This window comes from Pteronotus mesoamericanus, unplaced genomic scaffold, assembly GCF_021234165.1.
Source record: "Pteronotus mesoamericanus isolate MK-2021 breed Mesoamerican mustached bat unplaced genomic scaffold, CSHL_Meso_final scaffold_21, whole genome shotgun sequence".
NCBI classification, from domain to species: domain Eukaryota; kingdom Metazoa; phylum Chordata; class Mammalia; order Chiroptera; family Mormoopidae; genus Pteronotus; species Pteronotus mesoamericanus.
Window position 1 is genome coordinate 11,980,814 of NW_026555310.1, and position 13,042 is coordinate 11,993,855.

At 41.8% G+C, this 13,042-nt stretch overlaps 1 protein-coding gene across 1 annotated transcript; it reads right to left on the reverse strand.

The window, feature by feature from the left end:
• Nucleotides 1-18: 18 nt before the first annotated feature.
• On the reverse strand, nt 19-13,035 carry LOC129085122 (mucin-19-like). The gene is made up of 11 exons (XM_054591524.1): nt 12,967-13,035; nt 12,589-12,663; nt 10,364-10,459; nt 9,619-9,696; nt 8,215-8,307; nt 2,973-4,220; nt 2,664-2,747; nt 2,403-2,441; nt 2,041-2,094; nt 123-158; nt 19-38 (listed from the first exon to the last, which is right to left on the reverse strand). The coding sequence occupies exons 1-11, from the start codon at nt 13,010-13,012 to the stop codon at nt 19-21; spliced, it is 1,869 nt and encodes a 622-aa protein (XP_054447499.1). The 5' UTR covers nt 13,013-13,035.
• Nucleotides 13,036-13,042: the final 7 nt, after the last annotated feature.

A 13,042-nucleotide genomic window follows, 5' to 3' on the forward strand; every position in this document is an offset into this window, starting at 1 on the left:
AATTTTTTTGGAAGAAAATCACAGTCCGTATTGTGTTTCTATGGCAAAAGTAGAAAAGATGAAATATTATTTCAAACTACATTGTGTAGAAATATACTTTTGACATTTTAATTTCGACTTACCTTCAGCTAATACTGGTGGAATTTTGTTATGTGGGCCTAAGAGAGGAAAGATTAATTTCATGTTTCAATTAAATAACATAATTCTTGAATTCATTTTAAAAATTTATACCAATGCTACAATTGCCATTATATATAGAAGTTTTTAATTGAAAACAGGAGTGTATTTCCATAAAGTTCACCTAGACATTCAAGTCAGGATGAGAGATATCCTGGAAGAGAAAGCGTAACCTGTTCTCGCACAGAATCAATGCTGAGGTACATGTTATCCAAGTGAAAACAAAAACCGTTGTTTCTCCCAAATAAAATTTGTACACACAGTAACTCTTGTTTGGGTTCACTTAATTAAACACTAAAATCTCAAATTTGGGAAAACCCAAAAAACCATGTATGCATAAAACACATACTGTGCCCTAATAATCACATATCCTAGAAGCCATGCTATTAATTCATAATATAATTATGGTATATACATGATATACAGATGTGAATTCATTTACATAACCATTGAATTTTGTTATATGGGCATAAAACAGGAACGATTAATTTTATGTCCAATTAAATAACATAGTTCTTGATTTCCCTTTTAAAAATTTATGTCAGTGCTACAAGTGACACTATATATAAAAGTTTTTCATTGAAAACAGAAGTGTTATTTCCATAGAAGTTTACGTAGACATTCAAGTCAGGAAGAGGGATCTCTTGAAAGAGAAAGTGTAACGTGTCCTTGCAAGGAATCAATGCTGGGGTACATATTGTCAAACAAAAAAAAAACCTTTTCCTTTTTCTCAAGTGAAATTGTACACATAGTAACTCTTATTCGTATCCACTTAAATAAAGACTGAAATCTCTCATTTGGAAAATCCAAACTCCAAAGGAGGATAGGACACATACCGTGCTCCCAGGCCACATATCCTAGAAGCCATGCTATCAATTCATAATATAATTACAGTGTTCCATAAATAACATACAGCATGCTACTTCATTTACATAACAATTGATTGAATAAAGAATACTTATGAATTTCGTCTCAGTCAAATTTTTGAATTAAGTATCTTCTCGCGGCTCTAGTGTGTAAAATGAATACACATAAGGGCGTTTTCAATAGTTAGAATACATGGAGCATAACTCTTTATCAGAAAAAGATTATAAGCAGCCGATTCATTACGTAGTAGAAAATTTAGTCAGCAAAGTGTACATTCTACTAGGTACCCTGCAAACTGAAAAAGGACGTCTTCCACAACTACCATGAGGCATTACTAGTGCAGAAAGATAATATTGTACTGAACATTAGGAAAAATAATTTAGCCCATGTACTGCTGGGAAAAAACTGCCCTGGAAGTATTTATAAAACGTACGTCAGGTTCGAATAATTGTAAAAAGAAGGAAGTGATATAATTCTTGATTAATTAAACACTAGAATTGCAGTTTCGTCAAGTGAAATGCACCAAGTCTTCTGGTTCAGAACAATGCCCCGGTTTCACTCACATAAAATATTTTAACCCACTTTTTATTACCTGCTGTTGCAGTTATTACAGGTAGAAATGGGGAAACTTTCTTTTGTACATAGAAAAGCAAGATTTAGATGTTAGGAACGGGTCTTTAAAGACCGTTGTCTGTTTGCCTTGCAGGGTGACATTGTGCTGAAGAACACGGGTCTGCGGTCGGTAAACGACGGATCACAACACGGGCTCCGCCGTGGGACTGGCTGTAGATCCTGGACCAAATTAGGTAATGGCTTTTTTAAGTTCCTCGTGAGTAAAATAGAGAACAATGCTTATTCACTTAGATAAAATGAGTAATATGTTTGAAGACATTCTCATTATTCAACTGGTCTTTTGACGACTAATTTTACCATTTTACCTAGGCCCTGAGCATGAAAATAAGTCAAAAGTACATCTCACTTCCCCTGTTTACTTACCGGCACTGAAACTTTCAGGTGCAACTGTAGAGCCAGGAGTGCCACCCGTGGAACCTGGGATGAAAAGTAGAAAGGCACAAGCAGTATTTTCATTGTGGGGGGGCTCCTACCTGGACAGGATCAATGTAGCTACTTTGAACCCGGTCGTTATACTTTCAGTACTGGTGTGAAAGCACGTAACAACATGAAAGGACCTAAACGCCGCATGACTTGGATCTGATTTTCTACCTTTTATATTTACAATACACAGATATCCATTATTAGACTTAACAGAAAACCCCACTTTGAGCGACAATGTCGCAGGAACGTCCCTTCCCATTCTTCCGATTTACCACCTGTGCTTGATCTCATTGTGCTTTCACCTGCTTCAGTGGTTGCTCCATATGGTTCTTCGGGTGTGCCTGGGGAAAGAAATAATCGATCTTTATTTCCCCGTGGTTCCGTTTAGGACGAACAATAAACTTATTTCCACGCAAGTGCATTTGAAATGTCACTATGACTCATTAAGCTAGAACGTAATTTAATCATTTCTCCAAAACTTCAGTCCTGAGCAACTAACTGAAGCGCGTCTCCGTAACTGGGGGACCCGCCATGCTTGTGCTGAATCGCCCAGGGGGCCTTGCCTGCTCCGCTCCCGGAGGTTCCTGCTCCTGCTGTGCTTCCCCTGCTGGGCCCTCTGGTAGTTCCCGCTGGCCCTCGGGAGGCTCCTGGTCAAAAAAGAGAAGTAGCAGGGGTGAGAAATTAAATTATTAAGAAGTACAAAATATCAATTTGAAGCAATCACGTTCTACAGAGCACCCAGCCATATTCAACAGTGTTTCCTGTACAAAGTCCAATGCTGATAAACTCATATGTATCGTTCAAAATTGAGCCTGAGACAAAGACTAATATTGGCTCTACTGGAAGGTCTGCTTTAAGCGGACTTGACTTACCCCCAGATGCGGTCATCTCTATTCCTGGCTTCCCCGTTGTTCTTCCTCCTTCACTGACTGTCACCACTGATGTCCCTGTTGTCCCCAGGACTCCAGTTGATGCTTGCGCTGTCCCCAGTTCTTCTGCTAACGTTGCTGATGTCCCTGATGTTCCCCTGAATGAGCCAGTGGTCGCTGAACCCGCAACAGATGTTCTAGTTGCCGCTGGTCTCCCCGTTGAAGGTGGCCCATGTGTTCCGGACCCTCCCTGACGTGACCCTGTCGTCCCTGGCAATCCAGCTCCTGAACCAGTTGCCCCTGATCCTCCAGCTGTTACTCCAGTGGTTCCAGACATTTCACCTGTTGGGCCACTTGTTCCTCTTCCCTGACCTGATGGTCTAGTTGTCCTTGATTTTTCAGATGATTCAGTTGTTTCCGAACCTGTGGAAGATGTCCCTCTTGATCCCGGTTCTCCAGTAGATGGACCTGTGGCCCCTGGTGTTCCAGTCGATGGCTCATATGCTCCTGACCCACCTGGAGTTGACACACTTGTCCCTGGCAATCCAGCTGCTGACACAGTGGTCCCCGATCCTCCACGTGCTACTCCAGTGGTTCCTGACATTTCAGCTGTTGGGCCAGTTGTTCCTGTTCCTGGGCCTGATGGTCGCGTTGTCCCTGATTTTGCAGGTAACGATTCAGTTGTTCCTGAAACTCTAGCAGATGCTCCGGTTGTTCCTGAGTGTCCTGTGGATGATCCTGGGGTCTCTGATTCTCCAGAGGCTGATCCACTTGTCCCTGATCCTCCAGCTGATGGTTCTGTCGCCGATGATGGTTCAGGCGATGACCCAGGTGCCCCTGGCGTTCCAGTTGCTGCTTCACTTATCTTTGATGAAGGTCCAGTTGTCTCTGAACCTACAACATGTGATCTAGTGGTTCCTACTGTTCCCGATGATGACCCTCCACCGCTGGACACTCTCCCTGATGGGACAGTTGTTCCTGGCGCTCCAGTTGTTGGTGCAGGTGTTCCTAGGTGCTCAGAAGATGGCGTCATCGTCCCTGACCCCTCAGCTGATGGTTCAGTTGTTCCCGATTTCCCAGGTGACGGTCTGGATGTCCCTGTCACTCCTGCGATGGTCCCCTTCGTCCCAGATACTTCAGATGACGGTTCAGTTTTCCCTGTCCCTCCAGGTGACGGTCCCGTTGTTCCTGTCACTCCAGAGGATGCTACTGTTGTGGTGCCTGATCCTGCAGCTGATTGTCCAGTTGTGCCTGTGAAAACACGTAGTAAAAATGCAACTTTCACAGCTGCCTTGGTCTTCCGTTAACCTGAGAGTCATGCTGCTTTCTTTCCAGACTGTGGCTTTCACGCCTCGTTGTCCCTGTTGCAACTAACATAGTTCATACCTTTGAACTTTCTACAGTCTAACTTCTCCCTAAGTCTTTCCTCATTCAGCAGTTTTGAATATTTTATGCATCATGTAAATTCTTGAACTTTTAAGTGTTACCTCTCTTTACCATGAGAAAAACACTCTCACATGTACAGTATTACTTCCCATTGTATCGAGGAACAGTTTCAAATAGTTTCAGTAGATTTTCTCAGATACAGCTAGTGAGCAGATAGTTCTCTGATCCCTCAGAGAATCCTAGCAGATGTGGGACACATGCAGGAATATAAATAACATTATTCTTTAAGCAAACAAACAAATTCACAAACAAAGAAAGCCTCAAAGTACTAACATAAAGAGAGGTCATATTCAGCACCTAAGATTTTGTTTGAGGGGACTGGCAAGCAATGTCTCTCTGGAAAGATGTCATTTATTTTGAGTTGTGACAAAAAAAGCAGAGAGCTATATAAAACTCTGGAGAATTTTCAATACCGGTAGTGGGAAGAGCCACTGCCAAACATATCAAGAAGAAAGGGGATACATGTGCTGGAGAAGCAGTCTAGGTGGTCAATGTATATAAAACTAGAATTTTAGTGTGAGGACATTAGTAGGTGAGGGCATACCCATTGGCTTGAGTGAGTTATTGTGAAATGGAAGGAAAACTACACATTTTTCTAAATTCAATGCAATACAATTTTATGCATTCCATTCTCTCCACATATGCAGAGAATATGTGGTAAGGGGTGCATAAGAGAAGGAGAAATGCTAGTAGGACGTAACTTCAGGAACCCAGACGATTCATGAGTACCAGGAGCCAAAGTAGTGATAGAGGAGATTGAGAAGAGGAGATAGGTTCAGGAGTGCTTTAGAGATAGATTTAATGAGTCTCGGTTGTATGTAGGAAGTTCTATTGGAAAGAAGACAGGCATCAAGGATAATCTAATTTTTTTTCTGAGCAAACTGAGTCTGCCATGGTACCATTTCTTGATATAGAGAAGACAAGGGGAAGTGTGGGTATGAAAGGAAATCAAGAACTCTGTTTAGGGTATGCTAAGTCTGAGATGCCTACGAGACATACCAATGTAAATGTCAACTTAGCAACTGAGAGTGAATCTAGACTCCCAGAGATGCCAAGTATGGAGATACATGTTTGAAAATTAACACCTAAACTGTCTTCAATCCGTTCCGATACTTGACTTGCATCCTAAGACTAATCAGCTACGCCATACTATGCTTACCTTGTCTTTGGCTACCAGAAACCCCTCTATATACTCAAGCAGGGAATACCCTTAACCAAGTCACATTTTTCATGTGTCTACAAACTGAAACATCAATTTCATTCTCACTCAAGTAACTTTGAGTTAGTGTTCTGTTGGAACCCTTGAAGCATTTTTCCCAATGTATCTCATGTCCCATCATCTGTGACATTGAGTAAAGCAAAAATATTGACTTTCCTCTCTCATCTCTGATATTCTAATCCCATACCGGGATTTTCCTCTTCTATTTTCACTTCTTACTTCTGCCACAGCACATTCTTATTTGAATTATTTCTACCCTTTCTTCTGAAATCCTCATTCAATTATTTTAATAATTTCTTTGATATGCTTAATTGTTTATGAATAGCTTCTACCTCCTCTCCACTTAAATCCTGCAAGAGTCTAGCATAACGCAGAATGCTCTAGATGTGAAATCCAAACATAAGAATTCTAGGAGGGATGAGATAAGGATGGAAACCTTGAATTTGTAGAGACATGGATCTACAGGGTTGCATGTGTGGACACGTGCATGTTTCCAGCAAAGCTCCCCTATGTGGGTTTAGCAGAAAATAGCCTACTTCCGCTCACATTGCCAATCCTTCCAATAGGTTCTCTTTTACATGGCCTGTTTGTTTATTTCATCTGAATGAGAAGAATACAGACATTTGATCCTTTCCCAGACTAGGCACTCCTATCCATCTACTTGGTTATTCACCAAATATCCACCAGATATTTATCCAGTCAGACACTAAGCTAGGAAAGGGAACGCCACTGTAAACTAAAATAGGCAATGTGGCAAGATGTTGCTACAGTTTTGAGAAAAATGCACAGGTTTCATTTGGTCAACCGTGTAGTGATGGCCGCGGGCAAACGAGTGATATGGAGGACCGATGGTAATGGGAGAAAATAGGACAAGAAATAAAGTTTATAAATGTAACATGTTGGTGGCATCTTAGTGATGGCAAATGACTGGAAAAAGAATCAACAATCCAGGACCACGTCGGGCCCCACAGCATACTCATCCTGTGACCGGATTTAACACACTGACTTTTCAGATACAAAATATGAGTAATTACGAACATGCTGTCAACACACTGAGGGATTATTTGATTGAAGTAAATAAATATATATGGAAACATTTCGTCCATTTTAAAGTACATTTTAAAAACTACACTAAGAGTGAATGTTTTCACTCTTAGTGTACTTTTTTCCAGTTATCATTTTCCTTTTTACTAAGAAGGATTAAGATGACTAGCAATGTTATTATACGGTACGTAATGACTGCCTCATCTCTATCTTTACTTTTCAATGAAGTTGTGCTAAGTACATCCAGGAAAGTCCAAGGTATGCAAAATGTTATACAATAATATCAGTCACATTTTCAGGTACATATATTACTCTATTTTTCAGAAATGTTTACTAATCCTGTTAGTTTCTTTATTCACTTGTTTATTCGTTTTTAGCCTATATCTTCAGTCCTTTGAAACAAGTAAAGCGTGACTAGACACGAGCATTATTTCACAGGGTTCACATCACTGCAAGGTTCATGGATTTCCCTTACAGATGAGCTTTCACCACATGAGGTATCCTCCTGTCCTATTTCCAAATTCTAGAAAGGAAGATGTTTATAAACCGACGTGTAGAGATTTAGGGAAGCAACCCCTTTTTTAAGTATTCAGATGACTCAGAAAACAATGTCATTTATTAAATTATTCTCTGAAATAGGAAAAGCTGCTCATCGAGATCTTCAATCACGTTTCTGTTCAATTAAGAACTTATGGAAAATGTGTTAATATTTTAAACCATGACATTTCCTATTGCTAAAAAACCACAGCATTTTTTTCACACTAAAGATAGTAGTTTTGCAGAAGAACATTGAAAACATAAAATTTGTCACTTGAAATGTGAAGTCCTTCTTGATGCCTCATAATCTTTTAATAACCGGCCTCCTATCATTCAAGAAAGAAAACAATTTGTAAAACTCTTAACCAACCCCAGTACTGAAAAATTGTACTGTCTATCAATGGAATGCAAAAGCAGCCAGCCTATCTGGTCGTGATTTCGTGCCGTTCATCTACCTGTAGCTTTGCTTGTTGCCAAGGTGTTGTTGGGTAGGGCAGTGCAGACCTTAGACAAAGGAGTGTCACGAAGTGTAGGAGCTGTCTGTAACTCAAAAGAAGTCCCTCACTCAGGAACACTAGGTAAGGACCAAACATAAGAGGAACTATTAGATGGTCTCTTTGTTTTTTGCCTAACTCCACCATGGCGATGTCAAATAATATGCCAGTGATTTCCAAATTGCACATACAAGACATTAAATTGGACAATTTAAATGCTGCACTAGTCTCCTTTAGAAGACTGGAGAAGATCTGGCCTGTCAGAGCTCTGTCTTTACCGGAGATACCATGGGTCACTCTGACTGACACCCCAAAAGCACACATACTGAATAGCAGCCAAAGAATTGAAGGGCAAGCCTCCTAACGGAATCACATATTGGAATTGCAGTGTCCTGATTTTCAAGCAGGGAAGACTTTCAACCACGTATTTTACTGAATGGCCTCTTATAAACAGGTTCCTCTACCAACTCAGATTTTGTGACTCTTTTCTGTTCCTTTATCTCACCTGGCTTATTTGAAGAACTTGTAGCCCCACTGCTGGGAGACTCAGGTGTACCTTCACCTCCACCCGTGGCACCACCTGAGGGCCCAGAGGTACCTGTTGTAAGGAAAAATGAAAAGAGCTCATTCACAGAATTTCTTAAACTATGAGATAACCCATTCGGAGTTAGAGTAGCTTCAAACTGAAGAATACTGAAATCTGTTTTCCTGTATTAAGAATAATAATAATAATAACAATTTCATACGTTTCCAAACATGTGCTTGGACATGCACTCATTCCTTGCTGCATTGGATCTTCATCACAATCGAACTCAACAGAATACATTGCCCCCTTTTGCAGATGAGAAAACTGAGATGACAGAGGTTCGGTGATTCACTCACTTCGCTGCATCATATGGATTCTAGCAGCAGTGTTTACTCGCGGTAGTATTTTGGAAGGTTGCTTATTCTTGGTTGTCCTGTTCTCATCAAAAGTATCCTTTACTTCTTTTCTGATCTTCTTCTGTTTTTACATTATACACCCAAGAATAATTACATTCCCCAGGAAATCTTATCTCCGACCACATTTTGAGTTAGAAAATCACATGTCTTTTATCCAGTGTTATTCTGACTGTGTTATTTAGTCCCTGATGCTCCCAAAGTCTTTCCACCAGCAGCTCGAGTGGTGGCTGCGTTTCCCCCTCCAGAGGCTCCCAGGCGAAAGAACAGCCGTGGTCGGTCCGCACTGGGATCCCCAGATCAGCACGTAGAGATACTGGACCCCCGCTTACATTTGAATCTGAATTAAGCAACAAACCACCATGCACTAATGATTACATCAGGCATATTTATACTAAAAAAGTTATCCCTTATTTGTGTTTAATACAGAAGTTAATGGCATTCTGTATCTTATCTGGCAATTCTAGTCTACAGCGGTGGTTGTATTAAACTTGTTCCCACTACTGACAGTTATTATCCTAAAATGAGGGCCGTTAAAGTAATAGCCATTACTAAACTCACTTAAACTCCTCGTAAGACCTGGGGTCTCTGCTACACTCATGACGGAGCACCCCGAAAGTGCCAGGTGAGCCTGCACGCTGCCTGCACTGCCCCCTGCTGGGCTGGCTCCCAAGGTCTAGCCGAGCTGCTCCTGCCAGTTCCAACAGGAACTTCAAGACTCCGCTGGTACCCCCGATAAACACAGTGTGGGGGGGAGCAGGTCCGTTTTGGGCACAGTCCGATGCTGACTGCTTTTGAGGGGAAGATGTGGAGAAATCAGGAAAAAATTCTTGAAAATGTTAATGATTTTCTACCGATTTACACCGCTTGGTGGATGGTATTTGAGTAATTTGAGAGAAATCATCATGGTTCTGATTTAACGTGGCCCTTGTGATAAATGACACAGCCTCTGAATGACACCTCCACTCACCTAAGGTGCCCGTTTCAGATGGTGTCACTTCACTGACTGGTGCTCTAGTCGGTTCACCAGCTGAGGGTCCTGTAGTCCCTTTGAAAATAACCAACAAGCATATATCATGATGTTTGTAAACAGAACAAATTTTACTGTTCTCTTCTTTCAAAGCAGTTTACACTTTTTGGTCACATCCATTTGCACACCACATCCGGAACCCCACCTCAGAGCCTAGGAATTTATCAGGTAAGATTTTTGGAATCCAAAATACAATCTGCTTTGCTCTAAGCCACCTCTGAGCATATGTGAGAGATCCACCACAGGTAAGCCCATAAGGGCCGGGAAGGTGCAGTCACGAATATGTGCCTTTACCAATAACTAACAACTTGGTTTTGACCTCCCTGAGGTCAGCAAGCAGATGCTGCAGACCCCTGTGCCCACAGCTGCTCGGGCTCCCTAGGGTGCCCCTGGGGCCGGCGAGTCTCCTGGGCCTTTCCTCCCAGCCCCTGTGTTTCTCTGTTTCTCTGAGGTCCCTGACACAATGGCAGGGAAGGGGCCACTCCTCGGGGAGCTGCAGGGTTCTGCCTGTCGCTCTTCTACTGGGACACGATAACCGAGGTTTCCTAGGCAAACGTAATCTTAAAATGGAGCCTAAGATTTCTGCAGCTTGATGGTCTAAAGTCACCCACAGCTTAATCCTTAGTTCAACCTGTCACATGTTCAGTGCCACTGAGTAGGCGCTGAGGTGTCCATCCTGCCTTGCCTGATTTTCCTGGGCTTGTCGCTCCTGGGCTTGGTTCGCTGGCTGAGGTCTCTTTCTCAGGTCCTATTGTGGGTGCAGTCGGGGCCCCTGATCCAGCTGAAAAAAATACATATGGCAGTTTAAAAAATGCCCTAGACGTGAATCTACTTATTTAATCTTATGACAATCCTTTGAGGCAAGTAATATTCTTCTTCCATGTGACAGACGCGGTGGACCGCCATCGCCAGGTCCCTGGGGCGGTGGGCAGCACGTGCAGGAGCCACACCCAAGCCATCGACCCCTAGAGTCCGTACTCCCACCTTTGCTTCTCAGACAGTCCGAGGTAAGAGCAATGCTGTAAACATTTCAGTCTGCCCCTATTTACATTTTGTGATAATGTCATAAAGTAGAGAATTAAATATATTTAAAATCATCATCCAAAACATTCACTTTTATTTAAGACATATAATTTTTCTGGGTAAATGTACTGTTTCTAAATGCCTGTTCTCTGTTTCAATCCTTATTACTTCATGAACCTGTACCATCAGAATTGCGTGGCACTCATTCATGGTCCAAAATTTCAGCAGCCCTGTTTAAAACTACTTACAGCCTGATGACAGCAACAAAAACAATAATCCCAATTGACTTCTCATTATTACCCAACCAATTCTCATTCAAATTTTAGGAAATGTAGACTACACAATCATCACCCTAAAGTTTCAGTCACTTCACTGTTCTAATAGAAACCAGTTTCTTCATTTGTGCTACTGTTGATTCTTTTTCTAAAAAAGATTTTATTTAATTTATTTTTAAAAGGAGGGGAAGGTTGGGAGAAAGAAAGAGAGAGGAAGATCAATGTGTGGTTGCTTCTCATTCGACCCCTGCTGGGGTGGGGACATGACCCTCAAACCAGGCATGTCCCCTGACTGGGAATCGAACCAGGGAGCTTTGGGTTCATAGGCCAGCACTCAGTCCACTGAGCCACAGCAGCCGGAGCTGATTGTATGTTATAATACATTTTTATATAAACTATATTTTATTCCAAAGAGTACATGACACAAATTTTTGATCAAGAAATTTGCTAAAGAACTATAAATGTATATGGACACAATCAGACTATAATTTAATTAATACAATCAGACCGTGAATAAGTTAATAAAGGCATAAAGAGAAGCCCCATGCATACTAAAACATGTGTCTTTTAGTGATATGTAAAGGAATTTATATTAATCCTAAAAGCAATAAGAATGATTGAAGGATTTTAAGTAGTGGAACCATGATGACACCTGAGTGTTCCAAAGTCATTCCATTATGGTCAATGGTATTGACAAAGTGTAAATTGGGAGGGAAGTGGAGAATGGAAATGGTCTCAACTTTGATAATCACCAACTGCTGAAAGGGCTTCTTGAGTAATACTCCGTGCTGGGCTCCACTCTAAGTGCTTCTGGTTCCAGAGAGGCGGACCTCAGTAGCTGCATTTCTAAACTGTTCTCTGGAGATGTTGATGCCCTTGGTCTGGGAGGCTCACTGATCACCGCTGCGTGCAGGTGAGGGGAGTCTGGCGAGTCGCTGCAGACACCCGGCGGAAAATGTCTAACATGGGAGCTCCAGCAGAGCAATGCGGTGAAGAGGAGAAAATGCAAGAGGTACGCACGCTAACTGACTCCATAAGGGGTAAGTGGTGAACTAAGTCTTGTTCATTTAATCAAAATTATCTCTGCTTAAGGAATAACAAGTATGTTTTATTCATGAATCTAACAATAGCTGAAATTCAGCCAGTGATGCACAAGGGCAAGCCTATTCTCACCTGGCTTTGGCGCTTTGGGTTTTGTTTTCATTGGTTCGGCATGTATGCTCTTGCGCATAGATCAGGGAACTGTGGAACAACGACAGAGAGTTCGGAGACCTATTCCCTGCTTCTGCCAGCTTCGAGAACTTTTATCATTTTATTTTAATGGCAATCCATTGACTCTAGTCCATGGTTTTTATGTGGATTAAATTTCATTATGTATTGGGGCATTATTCAGAAATTTAAGCGTACCACAGAAATATGTCACAATATTTTATTAATATATGAAATCTAAGTATTGAAGATTGTCCTAAAATTGCAGGTGACTCGAAACAGACACTGGTCCCCCAGTGTCTAATGCCGTACTCAGGGTATCATGTTTCCTCACTTCAGCAGAGGACGGCCTTGGAGAAGAAGCTATGGGAGGTATAGCATGTGACTCATGTCTTTATCTCACCTTCTCTGAAGTCCGTGCCACCTGTAATTTTCTTTTTGGCTCCCGTGGTAGCACTTGCTGATGCTCCTGTGGTCCCTGATGACGTAAAGGAGAAACAAACACATGCTCCTAAATAGCACAACTACACTCCTGGCAATAGGTGTGCATCATTCTAACGATGTGATATGCTGTATGGAATGACGTGATACTTGTGTTAAAAACCAAAGAGTCTAGAGTTTAATTACATATACAGAACACTTCTATCTGATATTACACATAAGTCAGTGGTCTTTAGTTTCCAAAATATCGTTCTGAGCAGCATTGCCTTAAACCGGGTGCTCAGACGTGGCTGTGTGCCCTGCCTCTGAACTTAACGGCCCTGAAGGTAGTGCATCCTACCTGGCCTGGAATTCTGGGAGCTGCTGCTGCCTCCAGGTGAAACCATGGTGGTGCCTGTTAATGCAAGGACAGCAAA

Bases quoted from the DNA above. Each gene is read 5' to 3' on its own strand.
- LOC129085122 (XM_054591524.1), bottom strand. From the start codon at position 13,012: ATGGTTTCACCTGGAGGCAGCAGCAGCTCCCAGAATTCCAGGCCAG. The intron at 8,308-9,618 runs GTGAGTGGAGGT...TCCTTACAACAG, and splicing joins ATCTGAAACGGGCACCTTAG to GTACCTCTGGGCCCTCAGGT. The intron at 39-122 runs GTAAGTCGAAAT...CTTTTGCCATAG, and splicing joins TCCACCAGTATTAGCTGAAG to AAACACAATACGGACTGTGA.